The 26,051-nt window shown below is 42.0% G+C and overlaps 1 protein-coding gene across 3 annotated transcripts in view; it reads right to left on the minus strand.

The window, feature by feature from the left end:
* Tenm2 (teneurin transmembrane protein 2) overlaps positions 1 to 24,854 on the minus strand; it is a 935,438-nt gene extending 910,584 nt beyond the window's left edge. For all 3 annotated transcript variants that reach the window (XM_032911994.1, XM_032911993.1, XM_032911992.1), the window contains exon 1: positions 24,558 to 24,854. In XM_032911994.1, coding sequence (XP_032767885.1) covers positions 24,558 to 24,783 — 226 coding nt within the window. In that variant the 5' untranslated portion in view covers positions 24,784 to 24,854. The remainder of the gene's footprint in view (positions 1 to 24,557) is intronic.
* Between the last annotated feature and the right edge of the window lie 1,197 nt (positions 24,855 to 26,051).

The following is a 26,051-nucleotide window of genomic DNA, read 5'->3' on the forward strand; positions in this document are numbered from 1 at the left end:
ATATTGGCAATAATCACAATGGCAGGCAGTGCCTGGGAGATTGCCCTTGACAGCAGAGTTACCGAGATGGAGATATGGAAAAATTCTATCGGGCACAACACACAAAAGGAATAATAGAGAGGTGTTCAGGAACCCATTTCCCGGTGGAAGGGTAACTGGCAAACGAGCTGCATTCTCTGAGTCATTAACCGGATGTCTGATGAGTTGATCAGTTCCTGGTTCCCCTTTGTCGTTGGGATTCTCCGCGCCCTGGGAAGATAACAGCCGTGCGGTGGTGATACGGAACGACCACAGAGACAGTCTGGGGCTGATTTAGACTTTAGGATGAAAAGAGGCAAGTTTAAAAAGAAAAAAGAAAAAAAAAGAAAACGGAAAAGAATTAAATATAAAAATAAAATCAACCTGATTTCAAAGGCAAAACACCAAAGGCCATTCCCAGAGCGGGAAGAGCGCCGAGCTGACTGAGCCTCTTGGCCAGCTGTCACTGCCTGCTCTGAGGAAGGCGCTGCTGCCTTTGATGGCCAAGGCCGTTTCAAGTTAGAAAGTCCAGTGGTTTAGGTTGGGTAAAAGGCAAGAAGAGTTGATGAGTCTTCAAAAGTTGTCAAAAGGAGTTTTGTGAGAAGGCTGAAAGGTCATCTGTGGAAAAGTAAGGGAAAACCTTGGTGGAGCTGACATTCGTGCCAAGGGTTAGCCAAGGGCTGGGATAGTCGGAGCGGCCAAGCCGTGTGCTTTTCTTCCTCCCTCACCACATCTAACAAAGCATAACCAGTCCTAACGATGGCATTTCTGAACAAGATATCTTATCTGGCCAATACAACACAAGTGCTCTAATAACAATGTAATTTCAGCATTGTGCGCACTGCAATCAATCAAGAAAGCCTTAATATAATTATGCAGCACAGAAACTCGTCAGTGGACATTAACTGTCTCTACCAATAATTATGCATATATGAATCTATATCTATTTTCATGCCAAGTTAAAATAGGGCACAGTGAACTTCTAGACTATGTCTTTAATCCCTGGTCACAATGGATTTACAAAGTACAATAACAAGGAAGACCTCATCCCAGATCCAGTGTTAACTTTAACTTGAATTCAGTTAGTTGCCTGGAGCCTGTTTCATTGGCCTCATGGTGTCTTAGGCCCAACACTGTATCTCCTTCCATGTAACTCTATAGTAAAATCATCACTTACTTCTTTTGGTTTAACAGTCAGAGATTAGACAGTGTTCCCATTTCATTCATTTATTCATTCCTTCACCTGGTAAATACTCACGAAGTAACTATTATATGCTAGACCTTGTCCTACCAGGTTCAAAGAGTATTGTAATAAAAAATGAGATAATTACCCTTCTGTGATATACGTAAACAAGGAAATATGCAGACAGATCATGAAGCATGAAACACAGTGAAGGGGAACAGGAAATGAATGGCTACAAGGCTACAGGGAGCTTTCTGTCTTGCAGAGTGCCTAGCTTATATCTAAACTGAGACTGGGCAGAAGTCAGGGAGGGAACCATGCTCAAAGTCATGATCCAAACAAGGAAGAACAATACCAAATAGAGGTGCCTCACGGTGTGGATTTCTACCACTGGAAGTTCTGTTGTTCTTTAATTTTATAGTATTATGTATTAATCTTAGAGAATTTCATGTAATGTGTCTTGTTCATATGTACCCCTACTCCTCACCTCAACTCTCCTAAAAGCCACTCACTTTTTAGGTAACAAAGGTAGGAATTGAGCATCTGTAGATTGCATTCTTAAACCTGTTCATTGGCAGATGCCAGGACACAACTCTTCTGCTTCTCATGCATTCTCTGCTAGCAGTGCTCCTGCCCACCTCAGTTCTCCCCTCACTGTTACTTATGAAATAGGAAAAAAATTTGTAGCTTCTGTAATTGTCATAGGCAGAGTCAATCTTTATGTTTAGAACAATTAAAAAAAAATGAAATATTTATTATGCCTGTTGTTAGCCATAAAACACTTCTGTAAATATTTTGTCTCTCCTAATTAAATATTATTTCTGGCAACAGAAGTATATTGAGTCCTTGGGTCCTTTTGTTTGAGTTAAATTTTTTTCTCAGTTCTGTGACTAAAAAAAAATATGATAAAAGAAAACTACAGCATCACATGTGGGCCATCTTGCCTATTACTACATGTTCAAGAATACAATACAGAAAGCCAAATTAATAGAGAAAAATGGCCATGTTATCTAATTATCTGTGAAAGTCTTAGGACAGGCTGATCACAAAAAGTTAACAGCCATATGCTACTATCTTACCTATTTATTTTCCAAAGATTATAAAATAATGATCCAGTTTAATGCTGTCCACGTGTAGTTGAATTTACAACTGTCATTAAACTGCCAGCGATAATGTAAAATGATAAAAGTCATCTGGTAAGCAGTTTGATACTGTTTAAAGAGTGACAAAGTTATTAATCCCCTTTGATCCACTAATCCTATTTCTGTGAACTAACTCTTAATGTATACGGACTTATTTTACTGGATCTTATTTATTAGAATAAAAATGTAAGGGAACTAATTATTCAATGTTACAGGAATGATGATGTAAAAATTAAGTCATTGGTTCAGTAAATGGTATTCAGGGATTAAGAGATAAATACTTGTCATAGGTAAGACTGAAGAATAACTGAGAAAACATGCGGAGGTCACAGTTTTATATAAAATATATTCATATGAATGACAAATATTATAAAAGTGGGAAAGACTTGTGAATGCATGATCTGTGACTATATATAAATTGATGTTACACGTTACATATACTTTGTATTAATATAATGAAATAAAAACTCTATTACAATTAAAATACATAATTTCAAAGTTTTAAGGGAGCAAATTACTGACCAAGTTTGTAAAGTGTACGATCTGGTGATGTCCTACTTTTTAATGTGCCATAGTATTTTCAAGATGGTATCTATCTCTCCTACATGAAGATTCCCAGAATCCTAACTACATTAAATCACATATTAAATATATTTTCTCATTTCTCCAAATTCAAGATTTTAATTCTCTTTAATGCCCTATTTTAATTGGAATGTTGCTAAATCCGTTGACAGTCTCACCAACCATTTTAACAGCCTTTTAATTTGTCGTCTAGAAAATTATAACTCTTCATTAACTTTGGGAGACGCGGCATTGCAGTTGTGATGTATCATTCCTCATTTTATTAACAATCTACTTAATGAAATTCAGGCTTCGAGCAGATGATAGTGATAATGGAAGAACTTGCCCTGGATTTTTTTTTTCCTTTCACAAATTAAGAATTTACTGATAAGCATAATAGGAGAACAAACATTTAATTCTTGCAGAGCACCAGAAGTAAAAACCTCAAGAAGGAGATTTCTGAGCTCGCAAACTTATAATTAATATCCACCTGAACATTTATCCAACTATCCTATCGCATTCCCATGCTGTTGGTCACAGTCCAGCGACACTGTGCAGCTTGACCAGTCATTTCGTAGAATAAAACTTCTCAGCTTATATCAGTAACACTTGGGTGGCAGTAAGCAGGTGACCTAGAAAGGATCCTTCTTTGAGGTCCACCCAGAAGTTGTTAGCTTCGTATGGAAATCACTTGTATTTGGCTGTTTAAGTGCAGCTGCTGTTATTGATTACATAGCTCTGCTATTGATTATGAGATATGAAGTTGTCCCAATATATACAAAGGTATACTATAAAAGTCAAAGAGCTGGGGTTGACATGATCTCACAGACACTTGTTGCTCCCTTCTTTGTTCATTTTAGGGAAGACAACTGAGGCATAAAGAGGGGAAGTGAGTTGTCAAGGCAATAGCATAAGTGAGTGGCAGAATTTTACGTACTTAGACTAAGAAACTATTGGTCTACCATTAGTTTCTATTTCTCCCACATGGGAAATGTTTACAATTTATCTCAAAAGAGTGATCTGGAAGGAGATTCAGTTGGCGAGATCCTTGATTCATGACCCTGAGGTTCTGTGTTTGAATCCCCAAAACTCAAATAAATGTAACCCCAACACTAATGGGATAGGAGGGGCAGAGACAGACCGATCCCTCACCAGCTAGTCTAGCCAAATTATCAAGCTCTGGTTTGTTGAGAGACTTCTCAAAAATAAGGTAGAGAATGACTGAGGAAGACATCTGACACTAAACATCAACCTCTCCCCTGCACACACTTTCATAGGCATGAAACACACATATACCGTGCACACATATTGGGTCAGTAACCTGCCTCTTCAAGTCTCTCTCTCTCTCCCTCCCTCCCCCTCCCTCCCTCCCTCTCCCCCTCACCACGCGTGCATGCACACACATGCACACACACACACACACACACAGCTCAAAATTATATATATATATATATAATTTTATATATATAATTATAAATGGAGCTCTCCAATTGAGATATACATTTCCAGGAAGAGAAAATAAGGGTTAGGGTTCCACGAAGGCAAAGCCTATTGGTTCTAGCCAGTCTAGCCAGTGTTCTGTCTGGCAGCAGGTGGTATAGGCTACTCCTAGGAACCCATAGGAAACAATATGGTTCACATACCATCAAATGGGCAGTGCTACACAAAGGCAAAAGAACGATTCTAAGAGATAACTTCAGAGGGGGAAAAAAAGCATCTTTCACAAGGTTTTGTTTGGGGTATTATGCTCCCCCCCAGGTTTATGTGGCAAATGTTGTAACACACTGAGATTAATTTTCACATAAGACCTATTTCTCCCATGGGAATCGGACATCATTTCATTTTTTGTTCCTTCCTCATATCAAAACACTGTCCTCCCTAGGGATGATTTGTGGTATAGGTGGAAAGTTTCCCACAGACAAACACGAAATGAGACAGAAACCTCCAGCAAGGCTCGTTGTTATCTCTTGACTCCGTATTATCTGTTCTGGGGCATCTTCGGGCTGCGTCTCATACACTAATCGATAAACCAGAAGTGCAATACTCAAGAAAAATGAACCCTTTAACCATCAGTCCTATACACTATCAGCAGTACTTATCCAACCATTTATTTATTCTACTTATTTTTGTTATTTATTCTTGAGATAAATAAAGTCTTGCAATAGAGTCCAGGCTGGCCTCATGATAATCGTCCTATCTTAGGCACAAAAGTGTTGGGGTTATAAATAGAAATCACTATGTCTAATAGTCACTTGATAAAAACATCTCACAATCATACAGTCATATTTCTAGAAAATATTTATAAACTTTTCTAATAACACGGCATGTATAACCCAATTTTAATTTTTCTGGATATATTTATTATTTTATTTATTTAATGTGTAATGTTACATGTGATTTACATAGCATATACATATGTATAAATATATATGTGTGTGTGTGTGTAATTCTGCACATATTCAGCAATGTATGTACATTGTAGAGGGGAAAAGTAAACTACATGCATGTAACAGTTCCATATTTCTTAGGATTGAGTTAATTATGAGGTTTAATTACCATAAAAAGATTTTAGATATTTCAATATATCTCAATTCTTAACATCTATAGACAAATACCATACCTTGGTTCCTAAGTTTTGGTTAATTTTATACTTGTCTAATAAATTCTCACTATGTCAAAAATGACACAATTTAGAATATGAGATGAGATTATCACATATTCTTGTGACGAACTTAAGAGATGATCTGTGAGAATATTTGATTGTTTTCAGGTGCACAACTGGTACTAAATGCAAGTCTGAGGCATAGACCCATTTCAAATCCACTCTATATGTTCTTCTAGTTTTACTTCTGTATTAGTGGTTTTAAAATTAAGCTAAGTCATTCAATGAAAGTGAGTAACGGGAGTAGAGACCAATATGGGATGATGATATTCCTCGAAGCCTGATAACAAAATGTAGAGGAATCAACAGTGCCATTGCAAAGATTCAGGGAAAGGAATAATATATCTATATGAAAATGGTACATGATTGCTAAAGAAATCACATTCCAGAAAGATATTTTAAGGAAAAAATGCATTGGTGATGATAGCCACAAAATGTAGACTATCAAGTAAATAATTATTATAACTTTTAAAACTGTATTCACATAGATACAGCAGCTAGGGGCTTGAAAATAAATATATGTGTTAATTGCAGTTATTGTTGGAAGATAACATAATAGGCTATCTTAATTTTCTTCATTATAGATTTATTTTCAACTCTTTAAAACGATTCTTGTTCCTATAACTATGAAACAGCCTATGCAGTGCAAATGACTCTTTAAGATAAAACCCATCATCTGAAAGTCTTCCAGTTTCCTTTGCAATGTCTTCTTCATTGGTGCTAGGTTATACAGTGCTGTTCAGAAGTCCTATGTCCCCAAACCCTGAGCCTTCATGAGCATTAATGAGCCCATAATTCTCCCAAAATAAACACTGAGATGAAGTAAGGCTGCGAGTACTGAACATTGTACGTTAAATATTTGTTGTAATTATGAATAGCACAATTAATTTCATTTAACGGATGCTTAATAAAATAAGAGTAAACTGGTTTTAAACTAAGTCCCTAGTTGTCTGAGGTTCATTCAGGTCTCAGCTTAACAATTATTTACATTTGGTATAAACTAATTTACTGTTATTATCATTTTTATTAACGTCATCAATTTCTCTGATTCGCTTTCACACATTCAAGAGGAAACAACCACACTAATTTTCCAGCCTATAATTTCTATGTAACCACCAAGCCTGGTACATCTCTCATATGAAATTATTTTTTTTTCTTATGTTAGTTGTTTCGGGTTCAGTTCTGATCAAGTGAAATTTGAAACTCCCCCTTCCCCTGAAAATACAAGCCTCCAACTCCAGTCACTTCAGTTGTTCGAAATAAGATGGTAATTTATGCTTTTTTCTGATATAAGCATATTATTTTCCTTGAAATTGAAAATATGACTCTATGCTTCTTTCCCTTCCCTTTAAGGATTGAAGTGCCAGGTGATCACCTCAGTAAACACAAACACTGCATACTCTAAAGGTGTGTTTTTGTGTGTGTGTGTGTGTGTGTGTGTGTGTGTGTGTGTGTGTGTGCGTGCGCGCGCGCGCGCGCGGCTGTGTGTGTGCGCGCGCACGCATGTGTGTGTGTTGTCGGGAGGGGCGAATATTTTTAAAGGCTCCTTTTGCCTCAAAATAAAGCAATTTACCAGGCCTGCCACAGAAACAGGAGCTGGGCTGTGAGAAGCCATCATCTGAATACACTAAGAAAATGTAAGCAAAAAATTGCAAATAAAACTGCTTATATTCATGTAACTTGTTTGGCGACAGCCGTATAGCATAAGGAAAGCTGCTATAACTCATAACAGCATCTTGTAATAAAACAGCTCTATGCATCCCTCTCAAACTGCTCAGTGCTCAAATCTCATCAGATGGCTGACTAAGCATTACACTTTGGGACAGTAAATCTGTTTCCAATATGGTCTACATTCACAGATACGCGCTTTAGTATTCATACTAAGACACTTCCAGCTAAGTACTTATAAAGAAAGGGTAATCATATATTTAAATATCAGGATGCTATTTTCTCTGTCTATTTTAGTCATCGAGTTCACACTAGAGCGAGACTAAATGGGTCTCAGGCAACCTTCACCACATGCAACTCCTACTCCCAGCTCTGAGAGCTTGTCTCTGAAGCCTCAACTTCCGCTCCCATAATGCTCTGCTTCTGTCTCCCATGGAGGTGGAGTTGCTAGGCAGTCTGGGTAATGGCGAGGTTCTTTCCAGCTCACTAGCTTCTTCTGGGTTTCCTGGGAGCTCTAACTGAGCATGTCTCGTGTCTGTCTGCATTCTCAGCTCTGGAGCAATAACACAGACAAAGCCAGTCTTAAGTGAACTGTTTGTTGACTGACTGATCACCCATGGCTTACTGTTACCAGCTCAGATTTGAGGCTCAGAATCCTTTCTAAAGCCCCAAGGGGAGGGGGGGAGCAAGATAAACATGACTAGCAGGTTGGGTTTTAGAGCCTTTTACAGACATTCATTTCATTCAGGAAGTCAGCCTGGTTCGCGCTTCGGAAGAGAAGATTTGATACTGGTGTTGAACGGCTGGGTTGGAGGAGGCAGAAGAAGGGTCTTGACTCTTTTATTTATTTTTCCATGTGATTTTCCCTCCAAAGTAGGATTACCTCCACACAGTCACACGCATGCGCTTATTAGGGGACATAAGGAGCAGGCTCAGACTTTGTTGCAAAGATAGATAAGTATCCCAGCCTCAGTAACTAAGTAACCCAGAACTTGAGGAGTTCTAATGATAATACCATTGAATAGCCACATCTTTGATGGGACTGCGCTTTGAGTGGGTAGGGAAGGCTTCCTACAGCCCACCCCTTTCTCCATGGTGATTGCCCTTATATCATCTTGAAGAGGAATTTTTTTCTTTGTCTGCCTAGGTTAGACATGGAAACTTTGTAATCAGCCCTTTAATCATAACCATGTTATCTCTTCTTTTTCTTAAGAATTATTTATTTACTTCATGTATGTAAGTGTATCTGTTTGGTTTTTGTTTTTGTTTCTGCTGTTTGTTTGTTTGTTAGCATTTGCATGCAGGTACACACAGGAGCCAGAAGATGGCACTGGATGCCTTGGAACTGGGGTTTCAGGCAGTTGTGAGCTGCCATGTGGATGCTGGGAAACAAACTCAGATTTTGGGCAGAAGCAATCTCTGTTTGTAACTAAAGAGCTATCCCTATAGTCCCTAGACCTCATCCCGTAGACGCTATATATCAGATACAGCCTAGGACTGTATTTACAGGAAGGTTGTTATGAGCTCTGGGCTATAAGCTATATGGGTTTCCTGCCATACAAGAAGAATTTAGAGATGGGAAGAGATCTACCATGCTGGGTAGTGTCTTCACAACGGCCTGGCAGGCAGTGTGGACAGAAGGAAAATAGCATTTTTGTTTGTTTGTTGACATCTTAAATATATAATATTTTTGGTATGGATGGGGTCAGTCTCCTAGCCTAAACTTCCCCTTGGGGTTGACTGACTATACACAACTGTGTTTTAGTAGATAGCAACTTTCAAATACATTAACAGGACATATAAAATTATTTAGGTATTTTCGTCCATGGTAGGCACTTGAAGTAACAGTCATTCTTTGTAGGGATGTTTGTCATTGAAGAGAGGAAGCTCAGTGGTTAAGAGTACTTATTCTTGAAAGGAGCCAGGTTTGGGTCCCAGTCACACATTTTGGGCAGTGGACAGCCACATCTAACTCTAGCTTCAGGGTATCTTAAACACTCTTCTGGCTTCTACAGGCACCAGACACACATGTGGTTCATATACATGCATACAGGCAAAGCACTCATACACATAAAACATAAATGAGGTTTTTTTTTATAAAAATAAAAGAGAGAACACTTTCTATAGGTAATGTTAAATACAAGAGGAGACTTTGGTCTCCTAAACTCAATGGCCAATTGGTTCTGCTTAGTGTAGGTCTTTCTGGTCCAAACTGCACGCCAGTCTTCTGATACGAAGGGGTGTAAAATCCTTGAATTGCTAGAATCTCTGCAGGGCGATGCCTGAGCATGAGCAGCAGGGTTGGAGACAGCAGCCAGGCTTCACTGTAGGCTAAACCCGGACCTCTCCGGCCTCTGCTCTCTGTTCACAGGGGAAACACTAGGGGAAAGGCAAAGGTAGGCAGAGAGGTCTGTAGGAAGATTGCTGAGCACGTAGGAGCTGGAAGCAACAACAGGCAAATGGTGGCCTGCCCGTCAGGGAGCAAGAGGGGGCTCCTTTGGTTCACAGGAAGGGAAAGAGCTGACCAAAAATAAGAGAGAGGGAGAGAGAGAGAGAGAGAGAGAGAGAGAGAGAGAGAGAGAGAGAGAGAGGGAGGAGGAGGAGGAGGGAGGGAGAGAGGGGAGAGAGGGAGAGAGAGGGAGAGAGAGAGAAGGGGAGAGAGGGAGAGAGAGAGAGAGAGAGGCAGGCGTTGGCCGCTAATACCCACAGTACCACGGTATAATAGCACTCACGTGGCCACAGACAAGCAAAGGAAAGAAGTTTCACCTGGTGCCTCCGAGGTCTCTTTACCCTTGTTAGGATATAAGCAGCTTCTTTATTTGGTGTCAAGGTCAACTGTGTGAACTTAGAAGCCGCAATGAACTTAACCAGCAGGTGATGGAGAGGAATGGCTATCGAACTAGAAACCAGCGGAAACGAGGGCTTTACCTCTCAACCCGGGAGCACGCATTGCCCTAGCTACCCCCCAAGCTCCCAGAGATGTCTTTTCTTCATCTTTCAAATTCATGGTGCATGTTCACTGGTCCCTAAGGACCTGCCCGGATCTAATGTTCCAAGGACATGGCATTTCTGAGTTTCCAGGCCCTCATCATCTCCGGTACCCAGAGAAAGAGCATCTGTCACATCAATGACACCGCATTTGGATCCCGCCTTTTATTTTTCTCCAGCTAAGGTGTTTAATACTGACAGTATAATAGAATAAATCACAGCCATCAGGGCTGGGAGTGACACTGGCCACACACATTAGAGATAAACAGTCAAAAATCACTCACCCATGCCTTCCCCTTTGCCCGAAGCCTCTGCTGTCTGACGACACTAAGCTTGAACTCCGGTTTCCATCTGGCTGCACAGATCGGAGCACCAAAATAACCTTCTGCATCGTCCTAATGGCTGTAATAATACTCTGCTCTCCAGCCGCCTGCCTGCCTATACCATCTCAACATATGGATTGGATTTCTTCCCTGCGGCAAGGGTTGAGGGAAACAGGGTGTTACATAGTCGGTCAACAAACAATTTACAGCTGCCGCTGAAGTCAGATTGCTCAGGTGTGAGTCTTTTCTGCACACCTTACATACAAATGACCTGGCCTCCATCGAGCAACTCCAACTTGACCGTCCTTGAGCAAATAGGTAATTTTTCTCTACCAATGTCATAGACTACAGGGGAGGCCTATGCTAACCACTCAGAAAACTTAACCCACTAACATTACATTCACAGCTCTCTATGTCAGATAAGAGTGGGTAAGCATGGGATGTTGTAGCACAGGATAGACCCGTCATGATGAAGACAGAACGCTTTAGAAGGAACTCATTTCAAGAGCGTGGCCTGATAAGTGAAGTGGATGGTTGCTACCTTAAAGAGCTGTTTTCCTCCTCCCCTTCCCCTCTCTGTCTCTCATGTGTGTGGACGTGTGTGTGTGTGTGTGTGTGTGTGTGTGTGTGTGTGTGTGTGTGTGTGTCTACATGTGTATGTGTTGGTGATACATGTGTAGGGCAGAAAGAAGCATCCGGATCCATTATGGCTAGAGTCACAGGTGATTATGAGTCATCTAACATGGGTGCCAGGTTCTGAACTTGGGTCTTCTGGGAATAGCAGCAAGCCTTCTTAACCAACTACTGAGCCATCTCTCCACATCCATAAGTGCCTGAGTCTCTGGGTGCATTCTTACCCAGTTGTTTATGTCCTCAAGCCCGTATCATGCATTGTTCATGCACAGCAACCTTTTACCCTCCCTTCTCCGGAAGCACATATGCCCGGACTTGAAGTTTCTCTTAGTTTCCTGAACTCCTCTTTCCTTTTCTCATCCCTAGTCTCCACTGATCTACTCTATTCTTTTCTACAAGTTTGACTGATTTTCTAGGTGACTGGACATGGGTGAGTATACTAGTTATGTGACATTTTGCGTCTGGTGTGTTTCCCTCAACAAACGCTTTCTCGTCTCATTCATGTTGCAGATAACTTCTTTATACAGCGGAGTACCATTCCACTGTACAAATATACTCCGTTTTTTTCCTTGTCCGTTCTTGGTTCCCTGTGAGCTGTTATGTGTAATGCTGCCTTTGCATGTTTTCCACAGAGAAGAGATGACTTCTTTACAATGAAATGCCACTGTATTTGTCTTTCACTCAAAAGCGCACTGTACATTTTCCCACTGCATGTTTCCTTAGTTGTGGCTATCTATAATTTGATTCTTTTCCATTTTTCAAATTGGTGATAGTAGGCTGCTACATGTAATGTACATGAGAAATACCTATACCCCTTAAAGTGATTGATAAAATTATTAGTAGTAACATTTTTATAGGTTGTTCTAGGTGATACCTAATCTTGATTGCAAGGTTGGTTGAATTTGGAATCTACTAAGAGACACACCTATGATGGATCTGCAAAGGCATTTCCTGGAAGGAATAATTTAAGGAAATAAACATCCCCCTGGAGTGGGCAATACATTCTGGTGGTAGCCTAATATTAGGAAAACTAAGTGGAAAATTAGCTTTCGCCTGTCTGCCTTTACCCCTTGCTGGTAACTGCATCTATTCTGTTGCCGCTACTGTTGCTGTTATTCTTCAATAACATGGGAAATGACCTCAGTTTCATGGTATTGATCACGCAAGCTGAAACACAGTGTCTCTCCTGGAATCCTCAAGGCTATTAGCACCGGACTGAATCTTCTGAGGCTTCTAGTCTCACACACGAAGCAGCTTCCGGTCTCACAGGCTCTCCAGCATAAAGGTAACCATTGTTGAAGTATCCAGAACACTCTTTTATGACTATTGGTCATCCTGATGTGGATAAAAGGGTAAGTAGTTCCCATGAGCCCTAGTACCATTATTGGTGGTTTGAAGGATCAGAAAAGATCTTGTAAATGTTCTCTGAGATCTGAGGCTGATATAGCATGCACTCTTAGTTATGCTTTCGTTAACTTCCCAACAAACGTGTAAAATCCATGAAAGGAAATGAAATTCACACTGCCTTTCTTTAAGGATGTAGCTGAAACATATTGTAGAGCTATCCTATAAAGTGCCCATGGTTTCACGCTCATAAAGCATTGTGAATGAGAGTATGATGGGACTGGGAAAACCATCTCAAAAATGGAATATCTTGCCTTCCAACCATCATTCCTAAACTATACTAGTAGAAGCAAAACAACCAGCACAGGGGAAAGGGTGTTAGGTGGAGGAAGGTCAATGGAGGCCTTGGGAATAGACACCTTCTCTTCAGACATTGGCATGTGAAGGGAATCCCTTGTTTAATAACAAACATTGATTAAATATCCAGGCACTGTGCCTGGCTGCTGCTACAGGAGCAGGGACATTGTTGTGCCCTGCAGGGAGCTTAAGGAGTGTGTATATATACACGGCTTCCTACGGTGCACTTTCTAAGATCTGAAGTGGTGGTTTCAGGAAGGGAGAACAATGTCAGACATTCCAGGTATGCCATCAGAATTCCTTATGAACCAAAGACACCATCAGCAGTTTCAACACCAAGCACACAATTTTATAAGGTTTCTACAGCTTTTATGGGACTCTGAAACTATTCTAAGATGAAAAGCTTATTAAAATTCTCCTAAAAGCCAACCAACCAGCCACCTACGATGCAAACAGAAAAGCACACGATTCCTTCTGTAAAACAATTTGAAATAAATGGGAACCCTTATAAAGTTTAGTCAGACACAGTATGGACTAAGTTGTAGGTGCAAGTCAAGGCAGGTGTTTTTCTAGTCAACCCGCTATGTCCTGAAACACAGGCTCCATACTGACAGCCCCGGAATGTTACTGCCCCCCAGAGCCTTCTCCGGGCCTACACAGTGACTTTGAAAACAAATTAGTTGTCACTTGTCTTAACCCGACTGACACCGTTAGCAGAGACTGAGACAACGCATTGGGAAAGAGCGAACAGAACAGAGTGAGGGACAGGCACAGAAGCAGGACCAGAGTGAAGCCCAATTCAATGATGAGTCACAGGGCTGCTCACGGCCTAGAAGACCTCGTGGGACGGGAACTGGGACTTTATGAAGCTTTACACCCTGCGTGGCACAATTAAAGGGAGGCTACTTGTCGTATCTGTCACCAGCGTGCCTTTTAGTTTCTTAACCTAAACCAAGAAGGTGCCCAGCAGTTGAATCCCTGAATTCTCTGTGTCACCTTGGCTTCACTGTCTTTCTTGTGAAGACAGTCAGACCTTCATTAGCAGGAATGACCAGAGCCAGAGATGAAAAAGGGATGCCCCAGGAAGCTTACTTTACTTTGGAAATGGCCTTTCTAAACATGTAACACCTAGAGATTTCATGAACAATTTCCAGCTTATTCTCGTCTTCAGAAGCCGGAAGATCCATTAGACTTAAACCAGAATTCCACGATGATACTGATGTGCGTTTCCTAAGAAGTCCTATCTGGACATGCATGCTCCAATGAGAGCATCTCCAGTGTGCACATGTGTTTGAAAGCCTGGCCTACGTCACTTATCTATCTGTCCTGCCTACTCACTGTGATTCGGGAGCATTTTAGTCTCTGTAATAACAATCCTTACCCTTAATACGTCCTCACACGAGAAAGGGGATCGAGACATACTACATGTGACACCTTCTCTCCAGACCTCCCCCTTTCTGTATAAACACAGCTAGCCTGTACTTCTTCCCATGGAGGTATCAAATTCATTATTGCTGCTTTGACTTGGAGGATGTTGGATCAATTAACATAATTAATTGATTATGAACTACATCCCCAGCCAGGTGCTCAAATTAAATCTCCACTTATAATGTTTAACAGCAAGGAAGACGAGGAGAGGCAGAGCAGAGAGAAGAATCGGGCCACCTGCTTGCTCTGACTGGAGAGCAGAGGAGTAGAGCCTGGTGAGAGAATAACTTGTATTGCTCACTGAGCACGTGGTGGCCCACTCTTGCAGAGTCACTACAGCATGGGCTTACGGTTGGACTAATGGTATACCTGAGTTGAGATCCATTAAGAATTAGGACTGACTAGTAGAGCTATGCTGATGGACTTCTGAATGAAGAGTGAGAATCCAAGCCACTCTACCAGGAATGAGGCCCGTAGTCTTGAAAGCGCCATCCATCCCAGAAGAAGGGGCTAGATGGGGAAGTGAATCTTTTCAGGCACAGTGTGAGGTACTCGCATCTGATTTCTATAATCGTATACTCCGAGGAGCTGGAGGGATGGTTCAGCATAGAAAGTTCTTGACTCAGATGCATGAGGACTGGAGTTGGACCCCCACATGCTCAATGTAAATATGCCAGGCATGCGCCATGGGCTTCAATTCCAGCAGTGGGGGATAAGATGGGGCTCAGACAGTGTGGCCCAAGTAGCAAGCTCCATATGGTGAAAGACTGTGCTCAAAATATTTAAAAACTGAGCAGTACCTGAGGAGCAATACTGGAGGTAATGCTTTCTCTGTCTCTATGTCTTTATCTCTTCCCTCTGTCTCTGTCTGTCTCCGTCTGTCTCTGTCTGTCTCTGTCTGTCTCTCTCCCTCTCCCTCTCTCCTTCTCCATCTCTCCCTTCCCTTCTCTCCTCTCCTCTCCCATCCCCTTCTCTCTCTCTCTCTCTCTCTCTCTCTCTCTCTCTCTCTCACACACACACACACACACACACACATACACTTTAAATAAAATGAATGAATGAACAAAAAAAATGAACAAATCAATATAAATTTTAAAAGTATCTACCTTTAATGCCTCATTCCCCATCCCACCCTGTGTGTGTAGGGAGCTGAGGTATAGTTAGTCTTAGGGTGGGACCCAAGCATTGGGCTTTTTCAACTGTCTGAGACAGTAGACACCCCACAACCAGTCGTGAGACAGAGATGACCTGGAGTGTGGCCAGGTCTCTCAGTGCTCTGCTAGGACTTGGTAATGTGTGTCCGGCCTCCCTGATGCAGGATCTCTGGCTTTTGGAAGCAGAAAGTGTTAACTGGGTCAGCTCTGTGCACAGCCTTTGTAATGCAGACAAATGTCAGGGGACAGGCACTAAATGAAATGTCACTGTAAACTAAGGAGAATTTGAACCCAAGGCTGCCAGGTGAACAGGGCTCCTTTTAAAACGGACGGTGGAGAGTCTCCTAAATCCACAGTCATTTGAAGAGAGATTAGTTTGGCCTATGGATATTTCTGGAGCAGTTGCCTGAAATTTCCTTTTAGAACACTGAGGTCCCCTCTGCCCTGCCTCCACATCCCTGTGCTTCTTTAAGTGTTCTCCCCACAACAACCAGATCCATAGAAACAAATTTAACCCTCTGGAATTACTCTCCAAATACATTCAACATTTCTGTTCAAAGTGCTACAAATAAAATCAGTGCTCTAACTCCCAGTGCGTGGGGCAGACCTTAACCACACAAGGACACACCGAGAAGCAAGCATTATACAGTCAAGGTGGCTGTGGACATAGGGGAATTTAAAAGAAAGCGCTCCGAACTATTTTTAAAATAAAATGCATCCCACTGGGACTGCAATTGCCCACTGCAGACTATTCATAAATCAGGGAACAAAGAGAGGCTTCATATTCTCTGTCTTTTGGCCAAAGGAGGAGAGAGAGAGAGAGAGAGAGAGAGAGAGAGAGAGAGAGAGAGAGAGAGAGGAAGAGATGAGCTGAGAACACAATACAGCCCACCTGACTCTGTTGATTCTTTTTCATTCTTGAAAAGATGTTTCTGTCTTGGGGAAAAGGCATTAAGCATAATGCTCCCAGTAACTTTGGCAAAATATTCCAAATATTATAAAAGGCTGTTGAACATTATTAGATGAGTCTGTGCTGCGGTTATTTTTAATATCCCTGTGAACATTCGATATTTGCTCTGATGGTTCCCAGCAGAGATTTATGACTAACGGAGAGCTGACTTGAGGTTGAGTGGGGAGGAAGGCAGCTCATGCTGGAGGAATACTGAGTCCCTTGGAAGAGTGAGAGTTTGGCCGTGGCAGCGAAGCAGGAGCTTGTGAGGCACGCATGCCAATGAAGGTGCTCATGGAACGAACGAGAACATGCATTCATTCCGGCAGACACAACAGCCCCCCTCCCACCGCATCTCGCGGGATGCTTCCAGGATTGCCAGAGCTGAAAATTAAATTATAAGCCTCAAACATGACATTGAAAATGTAATGTTTCCTCTAACACTATCAATAGGATGACACATCTGTTGGAGGGGCAGCACCAACCCTGGACCAAGCCTGCAAATCGTGATGAGGCAGACGCTGGCTACTGCCCCATCTCTCGCTGCGCGTATTTCCTCAAGTTTCCAGTGAGAAAGCTGTCCTACTGCTGAGTATATATACTCTGAAGTCTTCTGTATGTATAGCAAAGGAGGTCCTTACAGAGGTCCATTGCAAGCTGTGGCAGCAGCCTAGAGGAATGGTAGTATTACTCTGTCATAAGCACCCAGACACAAAGATTTGAGACTGTAGTTCAAGACTTAAGCACCGTGCCCTGCTAACAGAAAGCATTCATGCTGGCCTTTTAGCTTATGATATGGTGTTGTCAGTCTGGAGAGACAGCTGGACAAACAGACAGGCAATAGTGTCTGTTTCTATGCTTTAAAGCATACTCATTAGAAGGGGCAATGAGCCATTAGTCAAAAAAAAATCCCTTTCAGTTATAAGTAAAAGCAGATCAGCTTAGATCACTTTGCTTAGCTCCTATTCCTGGAGAGTCTCAGTAAGGTAAGTCCACATCAGCTAAGTCACTCTGAGATAACACAACAATAACCCAAAAAGGCTAGAGGTAGGGAAGGAGGGATGGTTGGGGAGGGGCAACACCCTTATAGAATAAGGGGAGGGGGATGAGATAGGGGGAATAACATTTGAAATGTAAGTAAAAATCTCCAATTAAAAAAATAAAAGCTAGGTGAATAAGGAAGGCACAAATGTCACCAAAGAGAAAGCCCACAGTTGAAGCCTCTTGGTGTGAATAGGTTTGGAATAGGCAGAGATTTTGAGATTTTGGTATTCTTCAAGGAAGGGAATAGAAGAGAACATAAGAGCATTTGATTACATTCTCTCTCTCTCTCTCTCTCTCTCTCTCTCTCTCTCTCTCTCTCTCTCTCTCTCTGACTGTACCGCTATATCTGAAGCACTAGAGATCCCGGACTAAAGGGCTTTGACCTTTTAGGCAAATGTTATATCTGGGAGCCCTGGGTTTTGCCTTTCAACATCCTACATCAATGTACATGTTAAACAAAACACTTTGGAGGCAAACACAACCCCGCGTCAATAACATTTGTGACTTCCGTTTTAGGAGATTAAAAATCAAGCCTACTCTACTTATTGAGATAGGAAATAAAACTGATAGAAATGAAACAGAACCAGACAGAGCGTGTGAAGGACCACGGGGCTATTCCAGCCCCCCACCAAGGCTCTTTTCTTCTTCCCTCGTTTTTGATTGTATGAGCCCTCATGGGATCTCCTTATTTTTTGACACATTTTGTCAAGGTGATCACACCAAGTCCCGGGAGATTATTAACTATCAAGTTCTACATCTCTCTATGGCTCAAGCTTCTCTCCAGGATATCAAAAAATTGTTCAGATAACGGCCTGTTAGACATCATCACTTGCATGGTGTAAGAACAGCTTGAGTTCAAAGAGTCACAGTCTCACAAAACATCTTAACCGGCGAGCGAGTTCATCTTCTGTTTTCAAGCCCTGGGGATTAACACCAGCAGAGCCAGAGTGGGAAGAATTGGGAGCAGCAACATCTCCAGCTCTCCTCAAAGCCTCACCTGCTTGTCCAAGGCCAGCACTTGCAAGAAGGTCTTGTTCTTATACTTATCTTTCTCATTAAAGTCACAAGCCAGCAGAGAGAAAGCTCACTTGTACTCACATTTACACACACACACACACACACACACACACACACACACACACACACACACACAAGTAGTTTTGGTTTATGTAGCATGTGGCAGAGAGCAGACAATAGTCTTTGTTTTTAACAGTGGAGCACACCTAATACCGTCTTTCTCATGGCTTTCCTTGCTAAAGATCCACTTCCGGTATTCTGCCTATGCTCTTGGTCTCGACATAGGCCGCAGGATCTAATATGATGGAGGAATGTATTCCAAACACTAAAAACATTCTACTTTTTCATGAAGGTTCATGTCTTGCCATTCCAGAAGAATTTGGATAAGCAGTCGTGCCCTTCTGCTTCTGGGGTTATTGACAAGCACTGACCTTTCCAGGTCCTTAAGTAAACGCAGCGTTTTCCTGACAGGTGGAGAGAGCAGCCATTGCTCCAGAGTCCCTGAACAATAGATTTGTCTCCACTTACTCAACACCCTGAAACCCCAACAGCACCAGCCCTCCCTGTGATCCCAGTTTGGGCCACAAGGTTTGAGTACTTAAACACATGATCTCCAAACTTACGCTCCAGCAATCCTGTGTCCCTGGAACATTCTCTGTAAACAGAAACCAACCCAGCCTTCCTAGAATATCTCTAAAGTTCATTTCCCCTACCTCTCCCACTCTTTCATCTCCACACATTCAGCTAACCGTGAGTTCTTCAAGCCCTTGGGACAACCAAACACTGTTACTGCTACCCTTTGCATCTGGTTTTGTGGGGTTTGTTTGTTCAGTAAAACAAACCTTCTAGACGTCCCATCTCTTCCTTGATGCTCAAGTATGGGCACAGAGGTCACGGTTGGGCAGAGACCACATCTGATGTATACTTTTAGCATGGTGTCTCTTCAACTATCCTAAGTTTTCCTTTGCATAGGGCTTATCCTAATATATCTAATTATATATCTATCATATATGTTGCCTTTTTTAAACTGCCAGCTTTTGTGAGCCAGGATTTTTAAAGTTTTAGTCATTTTTTTCCCACAAAGATTACAGATTTGTCTTATCGTCATCATCATCACCATCATAATCATCATCATGCAATAGGGAGAGATCATGGAGGCTTCCTCACAGAATTCCTCAGATCTGGTAAAATGCCAAGACAACCAAAGAAGAGAGATTCTGTGCTATTCTCTGCTGAGTTACGAAAAGAAAAGAAGTATCACCTAGAGGTGACAGAATATGTTGAAAGCAATCTTTCGAAGGCATATTTTAGTCTTGCGAATAGTAACCAAACTCTCTAACCTCATTGAAACCTAGAGGTAGTTCTGTACTGCTCAATTAGAGTGCTGGGCTTTTCCAAACAGGATCTTTCAGCTATTGTTTTAGGATATTCCGGAAAGGTACCTGGAGAGATTTGTGGACAGGGATGCTTACAGGTTTCCAGTGAATCCAAGATATTCAAAGTACCATTACTGTGTAATGTCAGCTGAACCAAGACAAATAAGTCTCTCGAGCTTGCCGGTGGATCCTGAATTTCTGGTTCATTGACATGGGCTACATTGATGTTACACCAAATTACACAGAGCAAAATTTATTGCACAAATTATTTTAAAGGTATCAGAAGTGAGAATATAGTTTATAAAATACTCATAAACTTGGCTTAAAATGTGTATGTATGTGTTTACACATTTGCAAAGCACATTGAAGTGTTAGTAGCATATACTGCCTCCTATTTATTTATTTATTATTTATTTATTTATTATTTATTTATTTACTATTTATTTATTTTAGAACTTATGAAAGCAAAATTTCAAATACCCAGTTTTCCCTAATTCTTCATTTAACCCCGACACAAACAGTTTGAGATACATAGAAAAACTAAATCATGGCCCCCTCTCAAGAGAGTTGAACTGCTAGCTAGAAGGAAAGGCCCTTTGAGGAATGGAAGCCGGGGTGAATCTTTTGGTCCCCTGGGCACTGCTTGACACAGAAAGCAGCCAGTTCTGCTTATGCAACCAATGTTTCTTGGTCACCATTTCGGGTCGAGGTTGGACAACAGGTGATGAGTACAAGGACTGGCAGGGAAGCTTCGCTAGATGCTCTCTGTGGATCATTCAGTATAAATGGGACTGGAGAAAGGAGCAATGCCAGGACGTTTAAAAGAGTGGTTCATATGGAATAGAATTGCACAACAGGGTTACCAACCATGTGGGCTGGGGCTTGGGGCAGTAATGATTAAGAAAAAATTTAAAGCATATATCCAAAAAGTCTTGGAAATAGAAGGTCAAACCACTTTCCCACCAGCTTTTCAAAGTTTAACCACTTGTTTTTTGTTTGTTCGTTGGCTCAAACATAGCTCTTGAGTGTGACTCACTGTATGTGAAACCTGTCTCCACTTCTCATGCGCCCGACCTTAGATAATTCATTTAATTCTTCCACGACTTAGTTTTCATATATATACATATATATGTATATATGTATGTATGTATATATGTGTGTGTATGTATGTATATATGTGTGTGTATGTATGTATATATGTGTGTATATATATGTGTATATATGTGTGTATGTATATATGTGTGCATATGTGTGTATATATATATGTGTATATATGTGTGTGTGTGTGTGTGTGTGTGTGTGTGTGTAAATATGTATCTCAAAAGGAACTCACAACAACAGCCACCTCACAACATTATTATGAGCCCTGAGTTTACACAAACCAAATGTTTGGACTGGCACTTAACACAATGCACTCAAGGACTGGGAGAATTCTTTTCATCCTGTCGCCGCAGAGGATGAGCTCACGCAATGCACTCTTCCTTGGGAAGCACAGAAGGCAGGCAAGAGGCACAGCCACACAGAGGGGCAGAAGCCGAAGGAAGGCAGGGCTGACTCCCAAGGCTCCTAAGCCATGCAGAACAGCAGCGTATCACACCTCTCTGCACCCTAACGTCACACTCGAAAAAACAAAACAACAGCAACAAAAAGAAAAACAACGACAACAACAACAAAAAAAACTCATGCAAACTGCTTGGGAACTTGCCTGACCTCCATATTTAAAGTAGAAGCTCTTTCCTGAGAGGCCATGGGGCTTGGTGCCACCAGGCTGCTGCTTGGTCCTGTCGTGCATGTTCACTCCAGGTCCACTTGGATGCTATTTAGTGAAGGATTAGTCCTTTACTAATTACCAATTACACCAGTGGCTCCGAGACCTAAGGTCAGCCATTTTCCTCCCCCACACCAGCAGAATGCGCCACAGTGGAGGCCAGACAGGTAATTTACAGGTCTCTACTTTAGAGAAGAGACCACACTAGAGAAAGGCGGGAAGGGATCTGTGCTGAGAGTACGGCAGGAGTTGGTCGACAGGAGCTTCCGGTGCTTTCCCTCGTGATGCTTAGCCCCTTTCTACGGCCAGAATATCATCTGTACTCTTGTTAGATCCTGCGGCAGGCTGGCGTGGGTACCTGGATCAGGTAGGACCCTGGTCCCCCCATCATTTTTCTAGGGTGGCAATTCTTTTCTACCTGGAGAGTCCTCCACGCGTGTTTGTCAGACTCGCTTGTATGTGAGGAGGATGTTTGCTTTATGCTCAGTGTCCTGGGTTTTAACTAAGCAGGGCCCAGGAGTTGATCCTGCCAAGATCCCCGCTCCTGGACCTCTAGGCTAATAAGTACTGAGATGATCCTGCACTTTGATTTCATGAATAAGAAAGTAAACTGCAAAATGCATGACATTTAAAAATGATTGTTATTACCGAGTATCAAGTTTATTTTAACCCTCTCTGTGGTGGTTCAGGCTCGAGCTGCGTGTGCCACACGCCAGATTGTATCTCCAGATACTCCCCTCCTTAAATATGCGCTTATTTACTTCCTGCAGAGTTCAATTTTAGAACCCATCAAAGTAGATCCACACAGCCTCCGACTACATTTTCATGCATAAATTCATAGATGCCTTCAGAAGGAATTGCACTTACATATGCAAATACTTCCCGATGCCTTCTCATTTCTACTTTTGGACTGCACAGTTTTTAATTCATGCAAACACATTACGCAAACAAATATGGACCCAATAACAACACACGGCATGTGCGAATTGCTAATTGCAAAGCCACGAGCTTGATACGGCCAAGCTACTTCTGTTATTATCAATGGCGGAGGGGCACGTGACGAGACGAGGGTGAGGAGAAGCATGTTTGAAAGTAAAATTCCGGCACTTGATTTCGTGGGGTGTAAATATTAATAAGGGGAGAAAGGTGACAAGCAAATCCTTGGTTCAACAATAATCAGGAAGCCACAACTTAGTGCCTAATCCGGAAGCCAGGGCCTGCCTTCGATGGGGGTTAGGAACAAGAGCGTGTATTTCAGCCTAGGATGACAGGAAGGAAAACTGTAGCACAAAAACGAACCAAAAACTATGACAGGAAGGGAGAGCTTTCAACAGCGATGTATGTGTGTTGCCTTTTCAGATGTCTCACTTAGTTTTAGTGATGCCCTGGACATCCCAGTTTCTCCATGTTGGTGATGTGTGCCCTCTGCTCACTAATTAAACTAGGTCTCCTTACTTTTTCCCGTCCACTTCCCACTGTCCACTACGTGAGGTCAGGTGTAAGGTTAATGAAATAAACCACATGTTAAAGTTGCTCACAGATCGAAGGCAATCGAGCCAGCGAGCATCAGACAGCCCTGTTTTCTCCGGGAATATCAGTACATTTCATTTTCAGGAGGACGGTACAAAGAAAATAAGACTAAAGATCAAATTAAAAATTGTCTCCTACAAAGGGCTACGATGGCAACAAAAGCGATTTTAACTGCTTATTGATTTCTTTAAAACATTTTGTTAAATATTAACAGGAGTTCAGTAAAAATGGGAATATTTAAGTTGTTTCAGAACAACATCTGACCTGAACTTCTATAAATCTCGAGCGCTATGCTACTTAATTAGATACGAGTGTATTTTCTATAAAATAAAAAAAGGTAAAAAGTAAGGAATCTAAGAAGCCAGGAATGGAATTCCATGTGTAGTTATCTCCTCAGGAATTAAATTCATTCCGGGGTATTTGCTGCTGAGGACTCAGAAAAAAAGAAATAAAGAAACTGTTACAAAACAAATGATGCACTAACCCAGCTGGACAGGGCCGAGCCCCTGGGTGCTGGCTGTGTGACCCTGCCTAGTGCAGCCACTGCGCTTGCGCATTCTCTTGTAGTTTTGCTGAGCCATTAACGTGGCCGGTGCATGCTCGGCTGGTATTCGAGAAAAAGGCACAGAGCAAGTGCGACTTACACTCTGAACTCCGCAGTGCTCGGCCTCACTTCACGGGCCTAGACAAGTAACCACGGGATTCGACATGATACTGGACACAAAGAGAAAGCCAACTGTTTGTGACTCAGAAGTCTTCCTAAATAAACCAAGATGTTGCAATAAAAGGGAGGTTTGGCACATAGGAAACGGAGATCTGCATGGGTAGAATTGTATTTAAGTGTTAATGTTTTTCACTTACAATCTTAAACGTGGAAATAAGAACATAGGAATCAGAATTAGCATCACATTGTGCGTGCATGCGTGTGTGTGTGTGTGTTATAATTTACTATGTTTTGCCAGAACGTTCTCGAATGTCTTTTAATATGTATGTGATTTATTCAAAGTGAATATAATTGAGTAGAGTCAAAACGAGCTCTCAGAGGTTTGGAGTAAGCTTCAAAAAACAGTGTGAAAGCCTCAGATGAAACAGCCAGGAAGTTTCTATTGTCTCAGGAATACTTGCCTTTTATGAAGGCAAGGACCTGTTTCTAGGTACATCTTAGGAAACTTCCGGCAGTTCTCTGAAAGCACCTTCCACATTGCGGAGCAAAATAGCATCCATGATAACAAAAGGGAACTTTGCACCCGCAAGAGTTAGACAGGGCAAATATTTGTTTGTAACTAAGAGTTGTGTAGTTGCTTACACTTCCGTCGCCACCATGAAACAGGGCAGGACAGGAATGGGGCTGGACCCGAAAGGGTTGGGCAGAGCTAGGCTGTGAGTCTATCGGGTGGGGCGGAGCTGCCTACCTTGTCTAGAAAACTCATCGGACTCCCGGTGCACCAGGTCTGTGACTCGGTTTCCATAGTGCATTCTGCTGTCATGGTCATAAGCCTTCAGGGTCTCACTGGAACTGTAGGACTTCTGCGTGGGCACACGGCAGTCCTCACTGTCCAGAGAGGAGCTGGTGTAGCGACACTCCTTGCCACACCGTCCCCTGGTCAAAGAGCGATGTCGCCGGTCCTTCACATCCATTACTGCAGATGAAATGGAACTCCGCGACTTTCAGAAAAGGGGAGGCTGGAGTTGTGGCACCTGTCACTTTACCCACCTAGAAGCATAAAAATAAAAATAGATAAGTAAGTAAATAAATGACTGTGATTACAAGCAGTGCAGACTTTAGTTCTGACTTACGTGGAAGCATAGATGGGAAACTGGCAGGCCTGCACCCCTCCTGTGGGAAAAGCTTACCATATACTTAAACCATCAGTCTACATACAGCTCTAGACAACGCATTCATTTTCTTACTGTCTGATTTAATAGATTTGGGGGGAAAGTAATAACAAGAAGCCCCATCTCCTGATTGCGTGTGCACAGATGACACGGTCATTCTGTTGCCGGAGTGGGAGATCTAGTTACGAAGTCAATCAAAGCCAAGTTGAGTTTGCTCTTGTTTATTGTGAGATTTTTTTTGTTTGTTTCCTGGTTTCCTTCCTTCCTTCCTTCCTTCCTTCCTTCCTTCCTTCCTTCCTTCCTTCCTTCTTCCCTTCCTTCCTCCTTTCTTTCTTTCTTTCTTTCTTTCTTTCCTTCTTTCTTTCTTTCTTTCCTTCTTTCTTTCCTTCTTTCTTTCTTTCTTTCTTTCTTTCTTTCTTTCTTTTTCTTCCTTCCTTCCTTCCTTCCTTCCTTCCTTCCTTTCTTTCTTTCTTTCTTTCTTTCTTTCTTTCTTTCTTTCTTTCTTTTTCTGTCTGGAAGGATTAGCGAGAAAATAAATACCCAAACAGGAAGAAATGTGGGAAGAAGAAAGGAAGATAAGGGGAGAGAAGAACAGAAGGAAAGAAAAGAGCGAAGTCCTAGTGGCCATTTAGAAATAGTAATGGTTTGCTGCGATACCAGGTTATTCGACCCATGTTTAATCTCTGTGATGGGCCAGGGGAATAATCATATAAGGTGCTGATGATATGCAAATTATCTTCTGCTGATCTCTCTCTCTCTCTCTCTCTCTCTCTCTCTCTCTCTCTCTGTGTGTGTGTGTGTGTGTACATTCTTTAGTGAGTATGCGTGCAATTTCACATGTGCCATACTTGCCCCGGTCAGAGGACAGCCTTGGGTGTTGGTGCCCTCTTGTTCTTTTCTCTGTGGTGTACCCCAGGTTAGCTGGCCCATAGGCATCTGGGTCTTCGCCTGGCTCTCCCTCCTATCATGTAGAGCCCTGGGACTCTATGTGAGGGTGCTACAGTGTCCCACTTTCCACAGGGATTTCCTTGGGATTCGGGCTCAGGTTCTCATGCTTGCAAAGTTGGTAC

The sequence above is a fragment of the Rattus rattus genome, chromosome 9, assembly GCF_011064425.1.
Source record: "Rattus rattus isolate New Zealand chromosome 9, Rrattus_CSIRO_v1, whole genome shotgun sequence".
NCBI lineage: Eukaryota > Metazoa > Chordata > Mammalia > Rodentia > Muridae > Rattus > Rattus rattus.